The sequence below is a fragment of the Lissotriton helveticus genome, chromosome 8 (assembly GCF_964261635.1).
Source record: "Lissotriton helveticus chromosome 8, aLisHel1.1, whole genome shotgun sequence".
Taxonomy (NCBI): Eukaryota; Metazoa; Chordata; class Amphibia; order Caudata; family Salamandridae; genus Lissotriton; species Lissotriton helveticus.
Window position 1 is genome coordinate 992,002,277 of NC_136069.1, and position 17,651 is coordinate 992,019,927.

The 17,651-nt window shown below is 50.2% G+C and overlaps 1 protein-coding gene across 4 annotated transcripts in view; it reads right to left on the reverse strand.

Annotated features, from left to right (window-relative positions):
• TOMM70 (translocase of outer mitochondrial membrane 70) overlaps window positions 1-17,651 on the reverse strand; it is a 500,420-nt gene that overhangs the window by 216,926 nt on the left and 265,843 nt on the right. For all 4 annotated transcript variants that reach the window (XM_078657830.1, XM_078657831.1, XM_078657828.1 and 1 more), the window contains one exon: window positions 3,669-3,795. In XM_078657830.1, the coding sequence (XP_078513956.1) occupies window positions 3,669-3,795 (127 nt within the window). The remainder of the gene's footprint in view (window positions 1-3,668; window positions 3,796-17,651) is intronic.

Sequence of the window (17,651 nt, forward strand, 5' to 3'; positions counted from 1 at the left end):
CTCTGCCCAAACATCACACGGAGGTTTGGGACTTGCTTTCCACCTCACAACCCGAGCTGTGTTTCCTGACGGAGACGTGGCTGAAGCCCCATTCGGTTCCTGCAATCACCCTCTGTATCCCGGAAGGATACAAGATAGTGAGAATAGATAGACCAAAAAAGAATTGGCGGTGGCATTGCCATTGTCCATAAATGTGACATTTCCATCTCAATACTGGATCACTGCTGCACTGCAGATATGGAATTAATGATTTTTAGGATTAATACTTCCACAAGGGCTGGTTGGAAAGGGGCTTTAGTATATCGTCCCCCTGGTCCCTGTACGACTTTTTCTATCCCACTCGTGGAAGCACTGGCTCCGCACATTAACCCCAGTAGTGACTTTTTACTCTTAGGGGATTTCAATGTACATAGTGAATTGCCGGATAATGCGGAGGCCCGATCTCTGTTAGCCGATCTTTCCTTATTGGGGCTAACACAATATAACACTGGCCCCACCCACCGGGCAGGACACACTTTAGACCTATTTCTATCCAACTCCCCTAAGATTGTATGCCACCCTCCCAAACAGGTAAATTGGACCGACCATTCAGTCTTAGAATTTGTCATGCTCGACTCAAGTAAACCCCTGAGTCAGCCAGTACTTTTGCCCCTGCTGCGAAGACAGTGGCATAAAATACCTCAAGATGTTTTCCAAGAGATGTTTGCTGAACCTCGATTTTCCACCTCTGATGACATTGAGCAGGCCCTGTCTAAATATAGCCTTGCCATCCACTCTGTGGTAGAAACCATTGCCCCCTTGAAATTATGTAAGCCGCATCCTGCACGACGGCAGGAAGTTTGGTTTACAGACCAACTACGATCCCATAAACGGGCTTGTAGGAAGCTTGAAAAAATCTGGAGATTGTCCCACTCTGAGGGTGATAAGAACTGTTACTATACAGCCTTGCCATCTTATCACAAGAACATCAGAGTGGCCCGTAAGAACTATTTTGCCACACAACTCACGGAAGCAGGCAATGCCCCCAAGGTTTTGTTACGGATTCTTCAGACCTTTACTAAACCCTTGGCCTGTGAGAGCTCTGATTCATCTTCACAACAACTGTGCGATGATATCTCCCTTTATTTTTTCAATAAAATAGACAGGATCTATGATAAAATCACTGGCTCTAGCCTTGCCGGGGGTCAGCCCTTGGTGCTATCTCAGGAAACTAGGGTAGCTAATTCCATCATTCTCACCAATTTCCCTGCTGCTTCCCTGGATGAGGTAGAGGAACCTATTGGCCAAATTAAGAGTGGGTCACCATCAGACCTTATCCTGGCTAGAACCTTGGCATTGGTTGGAAAGGCACTCGGTCCTACGATCCAGTCTCTTCTCAACATCTCTTTGTCCGAGGGCCGGGTCCCACAAGAGTGGAAGACGGCAATGGTGAGACCCATCCGGAAGAACTCTTCTATCCCATGGACAGAGCTGTCCAACCTCAGGCCCATATCGCTCCTCCCGTATCTGAGCAAATTAACGGAAAAACACGTTAATACCCATCTGTCAAGCTTTATCGAACGAACAGGAAGGCTAGACTATTCTCAGTCCGGCTTCAGGCCACGCCATAGCACCGAATCAGCCCTCCTTTCAGTGGTAGATAACATCCGAACGTCACAGGACAAAGGGCATTCAGTGATTCTGGTGCTATTGGATTTATTGGCAGCGTTCGATACTATATCTCATGACATCTTGCTCAGGCGGCTGACAGAGCGTGGGCTTGGGGGTTCGGCACTGGACTGGTTGAGGAGCTTCCTAACTGGCCCTACACAGAGTGTCACTATGGGCACATTTCGATCTGCCTCCACAGAACTCACGAAGGGGGTGCCACAGGGGTCTTGTTTAAGCCCTACTCTTTTTAACATCTATGTGGCACCCCTGGCCAGTATTATGAGATCTTATGGATTTACCCCAGTGTCATACGCTGATGACACTCAGCTCCTCTTCCCATTTAAGTCACCAAGCGCCATAGTCCAACAGTCCTTTTCAGAAGGCATGAAGGCGGTCTCTCAGTGGATGGCCCAGAACTTCCTACAGTGCAATGTAGGTAAAACAGAGGTCATGCTCTTCGGGGAAGCCACAATGCTGTGGGCCCCAGGCTGGTGGCTCCCAGAGTTAGGTCCCGTCCCTAGCCCTAGACAGGTGGTAAAGAACTTGGGTGTGCGGCTGGACCGTGACCTATCTTTAAAAGACCACACAAATCAGACATTTGGGTCCTGCTTTCACGTAATTGGGCTTCTACATAGTGTTCCATCTACTTCCAGACACGCCTAGGAAAACGCTGGTCCAGGCTTTGGTGCTCAGTCGTTTGGACTACTGCAATGGGCTGCTGGTATCAGCAAACGATGGTGCTCTGAGTAGGCTTCAGGTGGTGCAAAATACTGCTGCAAGGTTGGTCCTGAATGCCCCACCCAGATCTCCATCCCGCCCTCTGCTAGATAAGCTACACTGGTTACCGATTCGCCAGCATATTAAGTTCAAGATCTGCTGTGTAGTCCATAAGGGTATCCATGGCCTGGGTCCCTCATATTTAGCGAAGAAGTTTATCCTTTATAAACCAGCACGCATCCTGCGCTCTAGCAATCAATCTCTGTTCCAAGTCCCAATTGTTAAAAAGGCAAGACAGGGCGGTAAAGCTCTATCCTACCTTGGACCTTGCCTCTGGAATAAACTTCCTGATTCTCTTAGGCTACGTATGGGCCATATCATGTTCAGGAAACGGTTAAAAAACTTTCTGTTCCAGGCTCAGTAATTCCATCGATTTCCTAGCTCTTCCATCCGGTATACTCACTTGCGTCGGGCGCAGAGATACTCCTCCGGGAGTCGATTCTAGCGCGGTACAAACCCATAAATAAATAATTAGCTCTCGCAGGCGAGGAGCGCATGCGCTCTCCAAAGCCAAGCGAGACCTAAAAAGACAGGGCACTGACATAGGAGGCAAGCTGCAGATGAATGAGACACAAATAGTCTGTCCACATTAGTCCATGCTTGTGTTAGCAGATTAAAGCAAAAATATTGCCTTTGACAATGTTCATTATGTAGAGGACATTTATGCCTCACAGCACGTCACACTATTACCCACCCCCCTCCAGCCCGATATGATTAGTGACATTTCGGATAAAAGACTGAATCTGTAACATGAAAATACTATAGTTTTTGCTGCAAAAATATAATATGGGGTTTAAGGCAGACCACGTTCAAAAGTGACTGTTTAAAATAAATGCAAAGCAAGTAGATTCCCGATTTTAAGTAATAATCTTCAGCAGTGTGATATTTAAACATACTATCATACATGCCTCGGATTTGCGAATGACAAATTTGAGAAGAGAAAATGTTCAGAAGAATTAAAAAGGATAAAATACCTTAGTTGGTTAAGAGCGATCCAATTCTGCTGAGTCACCTTTCGCACTGCCTTCTGCTTTGACAGCAGGCATGCAACACCTCCCTCAACTGTAATAAATTCTCACAGGAGTCGAGATGTCTTTTTGCTACTTGTGAGTAATGATGGCACAAGGACTTTGTATATCTGACACAGGTTTTCATACAGTTAAGTCAGACTTCGGCATACGACTGCACAATAACTAAGAAACATAGTTCACATAACACTACCAAGCCATCTACATATGTACCTTCCAAGCACTGCTTCTTATTGTCCAGCTTTTCATGGGCCTTCGCTCTTCTGAAGAGAGCCTTCACATATCTGGGATTGAGCTCAACAGCCTTTGTGCAGTCTTGTATCACGTCTTCCCATTTTTGCTGCAATTAGTAATTCAAATTATGGTTAGGGGAACAGTTGGTTTTCACAGTGAAGGCCAAGGTACTGGCAGCTAATTTCTGCCAGTCCAAACAAGTTATGTTAGCGCTCTGCAAAATGTGTGTTTTGAGCTAGCTTTATTGAAACTATCAGTGATACATGCTTAATTCTGCTTTCAATGTAACCACCATGAACATAAAAATATATGCACAAAGATACTTTACAGTTCCATTGATTACACGTTATTTCATTATGTGTGCACAGAATACATATAGGTAAACATTGTACATGATAAATATGTTTCCATAATTATGAGATCCAACTGACCATAGGAATTGGTTTGATGATATTTCTAATGTTAATTATAAGCCTCTATCCAAAATGCCTACATTAGGAAAACATTTTTTTAAAGACCAGTCTGATAGCGTAGTGAGCATAGACGCCAAAGAACAATGCTGGATTTCAGAAGGTAAATGAGCAATAAAGATTCCTGTTAAACTTTTTTTATCTGGTTACATCTGCTGTGCTTCAAAGACAGCAGACAAATGTTGGACAATAACATCTGGCAAATGGCTGTTTTTCTTCTAACATGGAGATTTATGTTTACTTTCCCTAACTGCAAAGCCAGATGATCTTATAAAGTGAACTATTTGACAATCTGGCAGGGGTGCAATACGTGTCATTCTGCCAAAACAAAATACAATTTTAATAACTGTAAATGAAATGCACAAATGTTTCAGACTATGTCAGCGGCCCAGAAAGCACAAAAGAAGCAAAAGTGTTCTAAAGTGTTATGGAGATAAAGATTTTAATAGGATAAAAATAAATCAAGACCTACGTATTTCCCGAAACCCGATTTCCACACATAATCGCTGTTGGACAGGCCACATGAAGGGCCGCTCTCCCCCGGCCCGACCAGGCCCGAACCAGCCACGCAAGTACCACACACCACCATTGCACGTCCACCGTCCCCGCAGGGACCCCTACACTCGAACCTGTTGACCGCGTAGGCCGACCCACTACCGGCCTGCGCGCCCATCCTGGGCGCCATCTTGGACACTCCACCACGAGGCCGCCGGGCCCCCGATCGACCTCAACCCTGGGCCTGGCCAGGCCTCAGACATTCCGGCACCAACATCCACCCAGGAGGTGAGCGGGCTACTTGGTCAGTCAATGGGAGCAAGAGGTGTCGATGGCTCTCCCCCGCCAAGTGCGGCTCGCCCATCGCCTCCCCGGGCGCTGGCTCCACCCCCCTGCTGGGTGTCTGGACTCCCTCATCCCGGACCTCCCGACCTCCAAGTGCGAGGGTCCGGACATCAAAGCACACCAGCCCTATAACTGGGGCAGCTCCAGAGCAGGACGGGAGTTGTATCTTGGAGTCGAGAGACGCAAAGAAGAACTCATCCTTGACGGACTACTGGCGCTGCCGTAGCTCTGTCTTGTGCACCTTCGTCTTGCCTGCTGGCGCTGCCGCGGCTTTGGGAACCACCCTATCCTTCATCGTCGTCGGGACCTGCTGGCGTGGCCGCGGACCGTTGTAACCACCACCTTCATCGGGACCTGCTGGCTCTGCCGCGGACCGTCGTCTTCCTTCATCCATCTCGGGACCTGCTGGCTCCGCCGCGGCCCGTTCATCTACACCCCCGAGCTCGAGGATTGAGAGCTACTGCCATCTTTTTAGTAACAAGACTGTCCCGCTACCCTCTTCCCAAACAGAGACCAGAATAGAGGGGACCCCTGAGTCCAGACCTCCTTGTACCATTCTACCGTACTTGAAGAACTCCCTATAAAGTATCGTTGAACTTTATCCTTGTGTGGTGTCCGTCTGTGGGGGGGAAGTTACTTGTCTGTACGATTCGCTGGAGACGGCTCTCCCCGGAGACCTCTCCCCTTATCCTCGGCCGACCCTCCCGGTCCGTCTAACATTGGTGGCCAGCGACGGGATCCGAATCACCGCATAAACCGTACAGAGAGTAGCTCACCCCACGGCGAATCACGATGTCAACTAAAGACAGCGGATCAACTGAGAAATTCCAGATGGAGAAATTGGATGAGTACAGCCATCGTGAACTTAAACAGTTCTGTATCGAATTAGGTATCGCTACCACCGGACTAAATACCAAAGATGACTTTAAGCAGGCCCTGGAATCTTGGGCAGAAACCGGGGCTGCCGGAACCCCCGATCAAGACATCGCAGCACAAACCCCCATGGCCCCTGAAGAACGAAGAACGGGTCTCTCGCCAGACGAGATCCAGGAACGAGAAAGAACCCGACTACACGAGCTGGAAATGGCCCGGCTCAAAATGGACGTTGAACTAAAGTTGGCCGAACAGAAAATCAACTTAGAGCACCTGCGTCTCCGGGAAGAAAGAGAGGAGAAACAGAGACAAAGGGAGCTCGAGGAAAAGAAACTGGCATATGAACATGAGCGGAAATTAGCTGAAATCGACCTACGCAAACAGAATAAAGAAGCAGGGGTGCCCGAGCAACCCCACACTCCAGGGGCAACAGAGAAGAAGGTACACATCCCCAAGGATGTCGTTCGAGAATACTTCCGAGAGGACGACATCCAGCAATGGTTTAAGGCCTATGAAATCGCTATGACTGCACACCGGATCGATAGAAGCGATTGGGGGGCCGGTCTGTGGGGGAGATACCTCAATGAGGGCCGCGACGCCCTGCTGCAACTCCCGGACCACCAGATGACCTCCTATGACCATATGAAAGCTGCACTCCTCACCCGCTATGGCCTCACACCCGAGATGTACCGTCAGAGGTTCCGAGACTGCACCCGCATCCCAGGTACAACTTGGGTGGACTATGTCAATTACTTTAGCCGAGCCTTCGAGGGCTGGATCAAAGGAAGCAAGGTCACAACCTACGAACAACTGTTCAATCTTATGGTATGGGAGCATCTGTCGAACAATTGCTTCATTGAACTTCGCCAGCACCTCCTCGACAGCAAGTTAACGGATCCCCGGCAGCTCGCAGCCGAAGCAGACCGGTGGGAGATCACCAGAGTGAGTCGAAATGGGTCCTCCGAACAGAACCGGAACAACAATGGTCAGCACCGTCCCCGAGGAGGTAGAGGCCAAGGACGCGGAAGAAGCAACGCTCCGGTCACCCCCACTACCAGCCCCACCCCCCCGGCCAACCGGGGCAGCACCCCAGCGCGACCGGGACATCGAGCCAATGTTACCTGCCATCGATGCCAACGAGTCGGACACTATGCAAACGACCCAAACTGCCCCCAGTACCAGAGCCCAAGACCCCGCCAAGTAGCCGCTGCTGCTCTGGGGGAGGAACAGATCTCAGAGGAACAAGAAGAATATGAACAGGAACACCAAGAATGGGAGCCAGCCGCCATGGCTCTCGCCTGCCTAGGGGGGAGAGACATGGTCCCGCGGGTCCCCCTACCCGCTAATACCCAGAAGTACAGCCAATGGGTGGGCATCAATGGACGCCGGGCTGAAGCCCTTCGTGACACTGGGGCCAGTGTAACAGCCGTCCGCTGTCACCTGGTGACCCCCGAACAATACTTACCAAACATTCTCTGCCCTGTACGTTCAGCCGATAACTCAGAAAGTCTGTGTCGGATGGCCTGCGTCCCCTTCGAATGGGGAGGGGTCTCCGGCATGTTGAAGGTGACGGTCCGAGATGATGCCCCCGTAGACTGCCTCCTGGGTAATGACCTGGAAAGCTCTCCTTGGGCAGCAGTCGAACGAAAAGAACACCTGGGGATGCTGGGCGTCCCGGACTGGGCGTGCGTCACCACCCGGTCCATGACCGCCCGTGCCAACACCCGCCCAGAGGAACTCGAATGGCCGGCGCCACCGCCTCCGGTCGCCCCCGCCGAAACCACCGACCGTGACGTCCCCCCCGAACCAGCTCAACCTCCAGACCTCGCTAACCTCGACCAGTGGCCTCAAGAGGGGGGGCCCACGCAAGAACAATTTCGCCAAGAACAAAAGACCTGTCCCTCCCTCGAGGGACTCCGCCAGCAAGCACTGGCCCAAAGCGCAGGGGATACCTCCGGAACTCACTGGGTCTACTGGGACAATGATCTGCTGTACAGTGAGCAAAGAATCGCGGAGCTGGGGGCCAGCCGAGTCCTAGTGGTACCCCTCCGTTTTAGAGACTTTCTGCTAAACCTGGCCCACGATGTCCCCCTGGCAGGACACTTGGGTCAAGACAAAACCTATAGCCGCCTGGTGACCCACTTCTTCTGGCCCAAAATGAGGGACAATGTACACCAGCATTGCCGATCTTGCCCCACGTGCCAAGCCAGTGGGAAGAGCGGCCGCAAACTGAAAGCCCCCCTGCAACCTTTTCCCGTGGTCACCACCCCGTTCGAGAGGGTCGGAATCGATATCGTAGGGCCCCTGGACCCGCGCACAAAACAAGGCCATCGATTCATCCTGGTGCTAGTGGACCACGCCACCCGCTACCCGGAGGCTGTTCCCCTGCGGACTGTGACAGCCCCGGTAGTCGGCCGGGCTCTGATGGGGATCTTCTCCCGGGTAGGCTTCCCCCGGGAGGTCGTCAGTGACAGAGGCACGAACTTTATTTCGAAATATATGAAATCTCTCTGGCAACAGTGCGGGGTTACCTACCGGTTCACGACCCCCTATCACCCTCAAGGAAACGGCCTCGTTGAGCGGTTCAACCGCACGCTCAAAGGGATGATCGGGGGGTTGGAAGAGCCCCTCCGTCGCCAGTGGGATGTGCTGCTGCCGTGCCTCCTCTTCGCATATCGAGAGGTTCCCCAGAAGTCCCTGGGCTTCAGCCCATTTGAACTGCTATATGGACACCCCGTGCGCGGGCCGCTCAGCCTAGTTAAGGAAGGCTGGGAGATGCCCCCTCTAAAGAACCCACCAGATGTTTTCCGCTACCTCCTAACACTCCGCAACCAGACCCGGCGATTCCGAGAACTAGCAAAAGCCAACCTAGAGGCCAGTCAAGAGGACATGAAAAGGTGGTATGACCGGAATGCCTCCTCCATCGAATTTGAACCTGGGCAACAGGTATGGGTGATGTCCCCCACCGAACCTTGCGCCCTACAAGACAAGTGGACAGGGCCCTTCAAAGTGGTCGAGCGCAAGGGTCCGGCTACCTATCTCATCGACTTGGAATCTTCCCGGAACCCCCTCCGGGTCCTCCACGCTAACAGACTGAAACCGCACTTTGTACGGACAGAACTCAGCCTCCTGATGGCCACAGACAATGGGGCTGAAGAGGACTCCGAGCCCCTCCCGGACCTCCTACGAACGCGGGAGAAAGACGGTTCCGTAGAGGGGGTCCGACTCTCAGAGGCCCTCACCCGAGAGCAACACCAGGAGTGCCAAGTTCTCCTGTCACAATTCGCCAGCCTGTTCTCCCTCACCCCAGGTGTCACTTCCTGGTGTACGCACGATGTGGACACGGGGGACAGTCCCCCTATCCGCCACCGGGCCTACCGCGTGCCAGATCGGGTACGGGCCTGCATCCAGGAGGAAGTAGCCAAAATGCTCACGCTCGGGGTCATCGAGCCCTCAGACAGCTCCTGGGCCAGCCCGGTAGTACTGGTCCCCAAAGCAGCCGCCCCCGGCACCACACCAGAACTCCGGTTCTGCGTCGACTACCGGGGCTTGAATGCGGTCACCAGGACAGACGCACATCCCATCCCCCGGGCAGATGAACTAATCGACCGCATGGGAGCTGCCCGCTACCTCAGTATCTTCGACCTGACGGCGGGCTACTGGCAAATCGGCCTCACACCCCGGGCACAAGAACGTTCTGCCTTTTCCACTCCCGATGGCCATTACCATTTCACAGTCATGCCCTTCGGCATGAAGAATGCCCCAGCAACCTTCCAACGGCTCGTCAATCAGGTCCTGGCGGGGCTCGAAGGATTCAGCGCCGCCTACCTAGACGACATCGCTGTATACAGCAACCAGTGGTCCGAGCACCTCCACCACCTCCGAGCAGTGCTGCACGCCCTTCAGCAAGCTGGCCTCACGATCAAGGCCAGCAAATGTCAAATTGGGCAAGGGTCTGTAACCTACCTCGGGCACCAGGTGGGAAGCGGCCTGGTGGCCCCTCTGCAGCTAAAAATTGCCGCCATCCAGTCCTGGCAGCCCCCCATTACCCAGACCGAGGTACGAGCCTTCCTGGGCCTCACGGGCTATTACCGAAGGTTCGTGAAAGACTATGGTACTATCGTGAGGCCCCTCACAGAGCTCACGTCAAAAAATCAGCCCCAGAAAGTCAACTGGACCCCAGAGTGTCAAGCTGCATTTGGACAATTGAAAGCCGCCATGTGCTCCGCCCCTGTGCTCCAGGCCCCCGACTACAGCCGGGAGTTCATCGTCCAGACGGATGCCTCCGACCATGGCATTGGGGCAGTCCTGTCTCAAGTGAACACCGAAGGCCGTGATCAGCCGGTGGCCTTCATCAGCCGGCGACTCCTACCACGGGAACAACGCTGGAGCACCATAGAGAGGGAGGCCTTCGCGGTGGTATGGGCCCTCAAGAAGCTCCGGCCCTACCTTTTTGGCACACCCTTTCGGGTACAGACCGACCACCGACCCCTGCAGTGGCTGATGCAGATGCGGGGGGAAAACCCGAAGTTACTACGCTGGTCCATCTCCCTACAAGGGATGGACTTCACAGTTGAACATCGGCCTGGGCCAGATCACGCCAACGCAGATGGCCTGTCCCGGTTCTTCCGCCTCGACGAGAAGAGTCCCCAAGAGAATGGGTAACTCTCCCCGCCTTCAGCTGGGGGGGACGCATGTTGGACAGGCCACATGAAGGGCCGCTCTCCCCCGGCCCGACCAGGCCCGAACCAGCCACGCAAGTACCACACACCACCATTGCACGTCCACCGTCCCCGCAGGGACCCCTACACTCGAACCTGTTGACCGCGTAGGCCGACCCACTACCGGCCTGCGCGCCCATCCTGGGCGCCATCTTGGACACTCCACCACGAGGCCGCCGGGCCCCCGATCGACCTCAACCCTGGGCCTGGCCAGGCCTCAGACATTCCGGCACCAACATCCACCCAGGAGGTGAGCGGGCTACTTGGTCAGTCAATGGGAGCAAGAGGTGTCGATGGCTCTCCCCCGCCAAGTGCGGCTCGCCCATCGCCTCCCCGGGCGCTGGCTCCACCCCCCTGCTGGGTGTCTGGACTCCCTCATCCCGGACCTCCCGACCTCCAAGTGCGAGGGTCCGGACATCAAAGCACACCAGCCCTATAACTGGGGCAGCTCCAGAGCAGGACGGGAGTTGTATCTTGGAGTCGAGAGACGCAAAGAAGAACTCATCCTTGACGGACTACTGGCGCTGCCGTAGCTCTGTCTTGTGCACCTTCGTCTTGCCTGCTGGCGCTGCCGCGGCTTTGGGAACCACCCTATCCTTCATCGTCGTCGGGACCTGCTGGCGTGGCCGCGGACCGTTGTAACCACCACCTTCATCGGGACCTGCTGGCTCTGCCGCGGACCGTCGTCTTCCTTCATCCATCTCGGGACCTGCTGGCTCCGCCGCGGCCCGTTCATCTACACCCCCGAGCTCGAGGATTGAGAGCTACTGCCATCTTTTTAGTAACAAGACTGTCCCGCTACCCTCTTCCCAAACAGAGACCAGAATAGAGGGGACCCCTGAGTCCAGACCTCCTTGTACCATTCTACCGTACTTGAAGAACTCCCTATAAAGTATCGTTGAACTTTATCCTTGTGTGGTGTCCGTCTGTGGGGGGGAAGTTACTTGTCTGTACGATTCGCTGGAGACGGCTCTCCCCGGAGACCTCTCCCCTTATCCTCGGCCGACCCTCCCGGTCCGTCTAACAATCGCTTGTGCCCTTTTTAATCAGTAAAAAAGAATGTCTAAGCAAATGGCCATTTCAATGGAAAATGTGCTGTCAGTAAAGGACAGTGAGCTCCCGCACCATGCTTTAGTAATATTTTTGTGACTGTGTTCTCCAAAAAGCAACATGAGCTATATGCTACACTACACCACACCACTGTCCTGCTGAATATATTCGCTACACTTGGGCCTTGCGTCTGACGCTTGAAATGTTTCTTATGACTTCAGTGAAGTAACATTGATGGCAGCACCTCCACTCTGAAAATTGTTCCAGCGCTACCGGTAGATCGGGGGATTGAGGTAACATTCCAGGCTATTCCACTGTAAACTAGACACTCATTTAAGACCTCTCTATAATCAGACATGCATACAACAATTGGGAAAGCTTGGTTTGCTCCATTGCAGATACTCCACAACACAAAGTGACATGTAGGTTACCATGGTGTTTACTGTAAGGCACCAATTCATTGACGGCTACCACTGCATGTATAAATAAACGGGAGGACTAACCACAGGCCCACGGGCAAGGGAAGTCTTTAACCTCTAATCTAAAGACTTAAGTCAAATTCACTAAGAGAAGTACAGTGAACCAGGGGAGGTTGTTATTGGATAAACTCACCATCAGAACATGCTGTTTCCGGAAGCAGTTAATAAGGTTATGTCAGACAGACTGGGCGGTATGAAGAAAATGCAGTTTCACAATAGCAAAAAAGCCTCAAGCCAAGGAGCTGCACCAGACTAAAAGAAAGCTGTCATTACAACACACTTGGAAGATGGCAACAGCCAACACAGGCTGCAAGTAAACAATCTAATCATGTAGATTCACCAAAAGGTAGGAAGAATAGCATACATTTTCCCATAGCTGCATTTGGAATTGGGTGAATTGGTGTCACAACCGAATACGCATGCTGCTGGCATACAGGATCAAACACGAAACTCTAACATAGCATCTGCACCAGTCTTCAATTAATGGCAATGTAAATCTGTGGTAAGAACAGAAAACACTGCTTTTCCACCTACCGTTTGAGGCTACCTTTAACCCCTTCCGTGCTCACGTCATGAGCACTACCTCGCTGGTGCTGCAAACGGCCGACGCGGCCCATCCACTTCGTGGAACGACCGCACTGCGGGCGCTGAGCCTCGGAATCCTGGTTCGAGAGGGGGGGGGGGGGGCAAGTTGGGGCAGGTTGAGGACCTGGCCCCATCCACAGGGGTGCTCTGAAGTAGACCAAGGACTGCAGCACTTTCCAGTGGGCCAGTGAGTGACTGAGCAAGCACTGTAGCCGCAGCAGGCTGCCGCAAAGTGTGGGTCCCAGGTGCTGCGGAAATGGCCCGGTTAGACAGTGTGCGGTTTGTGGCTCCCTGGTCCATACCCGCTTGTTCAGGTCTGCTCACTCTGACAACAACTTGCATCTGTCCCTTGCGTGCTCTTCTGTGGTGTGCTATGTGGTGCGTCAACTAGGCTTGTGGCCCGCCTCAGCACCACAACCAAGTGTCACCAGGTGCAGATCCAACGCATTGCCATTTCGGGCAACGGGCAGCCGACTGATGTAAGCTGACATTGTCTCCTAACTCGACCGTCTCCACCACGAGCCCGCAGCACTAAGACGGTGAGTGAGTAAACCGGGCGTAACACGAACAGTGTGCATCGTGGGTTCGCAGCTTACCTCTTGCCCCTCCTCCCTCCCCTTCCGTAAAGGGACTCCCAACCCGGTCACTGAGTCCGGCGAGCGCACCTATAGACACTCTCTGGCAATCAACCACCGGTCAGCCCCGCCCCTCCTTGCAGTTACGAGTGCAAAAGCCGTAGTTGGCTCCTGCTGAGAGGGACCCCGGGTGGCACGCGGAGGCGGCACAGCTAGGCCCGGGTGCAGCCTGTGGCCCACCTGGTGTATCCCACTCTTCTGCCCCCAGGAGGAGTCGCAGGATGGGAGCAAAAAGGCTGAGTGGAAGAAGAAGAAGAAGCAGGAGTCAGCAACTGGCTGCGCATGGAGGCTGACCCCCACCCCTCCAGCCCAGCCTGCAGTCGTGCCCGCTTGTCATCCCATTTCCATCCACCTGCGGTGTCTTTTGTTCCGCTCATCAACGGACCAACGGACGTATAGGTTTTGGAGGGGTGCTGAGGGGCCAAAGGAGCTGAAGTAGCTGATCAAGTAAAAAGAGAGACAGGGACAATAGAGGCATGGTGGAGGCACGGTGAGTGAGTGGGTGAGCTAGTGTGGGATAATACTATATATCACCCCCACCTTTTTCCCGACTGCATCTGTACTCTCTCCACTCGATTGCCCCATCCCTCTTAAGGATTACGCTAGCGTCGGCACTTAGGAGAACTTTAAGACTAATATATGACCACAAAGAAATTGCGCTCTGACAGATTGTTATATACAAGAGCATGAAAAAAAATGAAAGTGAATCCTTTAAGAAACAACTCAATACCAATAAACACTTTGAAATGTTTCAACGCCATCTCTTCCTTTATTCTTAAAAAAGAGACCAGCTTAAACACAGCAGGGATATTGGAGTCCAATCGAGAAGCTCATGGAGAGGTTAAAGTATTCCTGGGAAAATCATCTCAAGTAGATCCTACTAACCTATCTCCCAGAACTGGGGGAACTTGGTCTAGGGATGTGCCACTCTCTGAATCTAGGTCAGATGACTCTTTGCTGGCAAATCTAACCATCCACTCCCTTGCTAACGGAGTTACGCATCTCAAAGGGGTACCACATCCATCCCCAAAAGACGGAGACACTATGATGCAAGGCTTTACTCTCCCAGATCTCAATATTAATATAAATCAGTCTCCAAAATTATATCGTACAGGATTAAAAATCCAGTCACTTTGCTTTCCACTCACAGGATCCCTCTCAGGATCGCCCCATTAAGATGCAGCTGTTCAGTAGTACACTTGCTCCTGGGAGGGCCGGATTTCTTTTAATCCTAGTAAGGAGACCTACTCTCCGCTATCTTTGGAAGATAACTCCAATCAATTCAATCAATTCAAATCTACTCAAGCATGCTCCCTTTCCCATGCTAAAGGCCGGGACTTTGGCCTTCAGGCTGGTAAGACCTCTTATAGTAGGAACAATAAAAATAAATTGAAAGATGAAGAAAATGTAGATTTGACGAATTACACCCTTCTGCTTTGCAACAGAATTCAGCTTCAGTAAATGTATCTGCGTTCTGCCAGCAAGCTAAGAAGGAACAATCAAGTATAACTCGAAAGGTTTTCCCCATTTTCTAAACACAGGTGAAAAATTTCCTGAGCATCACATAGTGGAGGAACAAAACGTTGGGTGTTTTCCCACTAAGGAAAAAGATAAAGAACAAAAGTAACAGTGTTTGTAGGAAGAAGAAGGTAAAAAGGTCGGAGGATAAATAAAAAAAAGGGCAAAACTGCTATGCTTCGACCCTAATCTAATTCTAAATCTATCATTGAACTCTGATTTGAACGTCATTAAGAAAGAAGTTGGTAAAGTAAAAATTAAATCATTTGGGACCTCGTACCCCCCCGTCTTGAATCCTAGTGTTTCAATTCAATCCCCCCCAAGACGTAATTATATTACATCTAAGCGCTTTTTCTATTGTTCAGAGTAACTGGAATCATAATGCCTACCTATTTGCCTCCTCTTTAGGTAGCAATGTTATTTATAATCCTACTGAAAATGTTCCTGACGTAACTTGCCAAGTCAATCACTCGCCTTTTGTACCTTATACCTTCGAGTTTTCTTTTATTTTTGATCATGAACCATATATGAATAAGTCCTTCCTATTGAGTTGTTTTGCCGAAATTCCCGGCCTCCAAATGATCCAGAGTAATGATCTCGCTCTAAGTTCAGGTTCAAACTTATAATAATCCTAGGGGAGAAAGAGTAACGTTTGCATCTAAAGTTAACTCCTATCTGATAATGTCAAACAGTGATAAATTACAATGCTGTGGTATTGTTGTTGTACCTGAAAAGGAGCTAGCCTCAAAATAAGCGATCCACAAACAGCAGGTTAATACTTATCCAGAAATCCCCACAAAGGGCTTGCCTTTCCTGGAGAGCAAGAGTATATTGCAGGTCTCCCTTGGTAAAGAGGTAAGGAGGTTTCGCTTCTCACAGAGAAAAAGAACCACAACATACCCTCTGCAGATGAGGAAGATAATAAATGGAGTTGGGTAGCAGACGCCCTTAACACAAATAGATCTTCAGGCTTAAAATACGGGAATTCTTCTTAGCAAGGGTATTAACGTAATCTCTTGGAACGCAGCCGGCTTAAGCAAAAATAAAAATAAACTTATTTTTAAAAGAGCAGAACGCGGACATATGTCTACAAGAGACTTCGATCACAAAGAACTGGTCCACTGGACTATATAGTGCTGAGCCAGCCAGGGATCCCTGTAAACAGAGGACATGCTAAAGGAGGTATTGCTTTATTATTCAGACTAGCCTTAGATGGTCATAAAAAATAATTCTTTCATGCCTCTAACTGACTTCAGGCGATCAAGCTAAATCTTAAGGACGTCCAAGATCATTCAAATTCTATGCTGATCGTAAATGCATATTTACCTCCCAATGCATCGTACTCTGATCTATTAAAGGATCTATTTGCCTTCTTCTCCCCTACTTTGGAAAGTTAAGATTGCAGGTTTCTAATGTTAGTTGGAGATTTGAATTCTATGTAAACACAAAACATAAACCAGCGTCTAGAGATAAGAGAATGATTAATGATATACAACAAGATTCAACAAATATTATAATATGTATGGATTCCCATCATTCACCAAGCCTGGTGATAAGCTTCATCATTTGGGTATCCTTTTGTATGGAATGGCATCTATGCTCTATGAGTATCAGAGCTCTCTGATGTCAAAAGGTATACTTGCCAAGATGAGCAGAATAGGGTATATGGGAACAAATATATAAGTGCAGTGCAAAAGTGAAGTGAAAATATAAAATTAATGCGTGATCAGAGTATGAATTTTATTAGTGTGACACGATCAAAGATTAAAAACAGACCTTTAGGACCAGTTTTAACAAATAGCTGTCCTAAACAGAAGTGGTCAACATGTTTCAGCACTTAACGGAAAGAGTTAGACCATGTGCTTTCATCAGGACCTCTAAAAATAACAAAGCTACTGCTATTACGATTAATCCAAAATTTCAAAATACAAAAAAAGGATATGGTGCGAGTATAGCATCCCACAATTCAGAATTCCTCGCAGACTTAACAAAGATCTGTGAAAAAAGTGACACAATAAATCATGAGAAAGCAATCACCCAATCGATCTCTGATATGCGTAGTGAAAAGTTTTTAAACCATCGCATACACACCCAATCAATGGGGCGAACCTCCACCTTACCTTGTTAGTGTGGAGGACAAAACCTCACCACACCTGGCAGCGGCTCAGGGTAAAGGAGGCACCGCTCTAAAAGAGAAAGTACACCAAACTAAAATTTCTGTGGTGTAGCATGCCTTAACATTAAAAACAGAAACAATAATGCCCAGGGTATGCGGCACAACAAACCCAGCAAGTACAAACACACACACACTCTCATAACTGTGCAACACTAGATGATATTAGTATTGTCCAAAAATATTACTTATCAAGAGGTAATGCAGCCCTTAGCTCCAGATAAAGTGACCATAAACCTCTTAAGAATATTTTAGCCCTAGGACAGGATTAAACCTGCTCCTAATACATAGTTCATATCTCATGTAGTTACTAAGCTAGAATACCATAACATTATTATACCAATTGCTTGCAATTTCTGCTGAGCCACCAATACTATGGTACTAGATAGAGTAAAAAAACGTATGCCAGTCCAAAAGTTAAAGATCGTGAGGATCATATTGATCATAATGAGACAGCTCCTAAAGGCACTGTCTCTCACCTCTCGCAATATAACATCATGGTAGCACAAGACTCAAAGCTAAACATGACAAAGAGATCGGTACCTCTGACGGTCTTCTGAAGACCGTCAGAGGTACCGACGGACAGCGCTCTTATGCCGCATTGTGATTTTTGCTAAC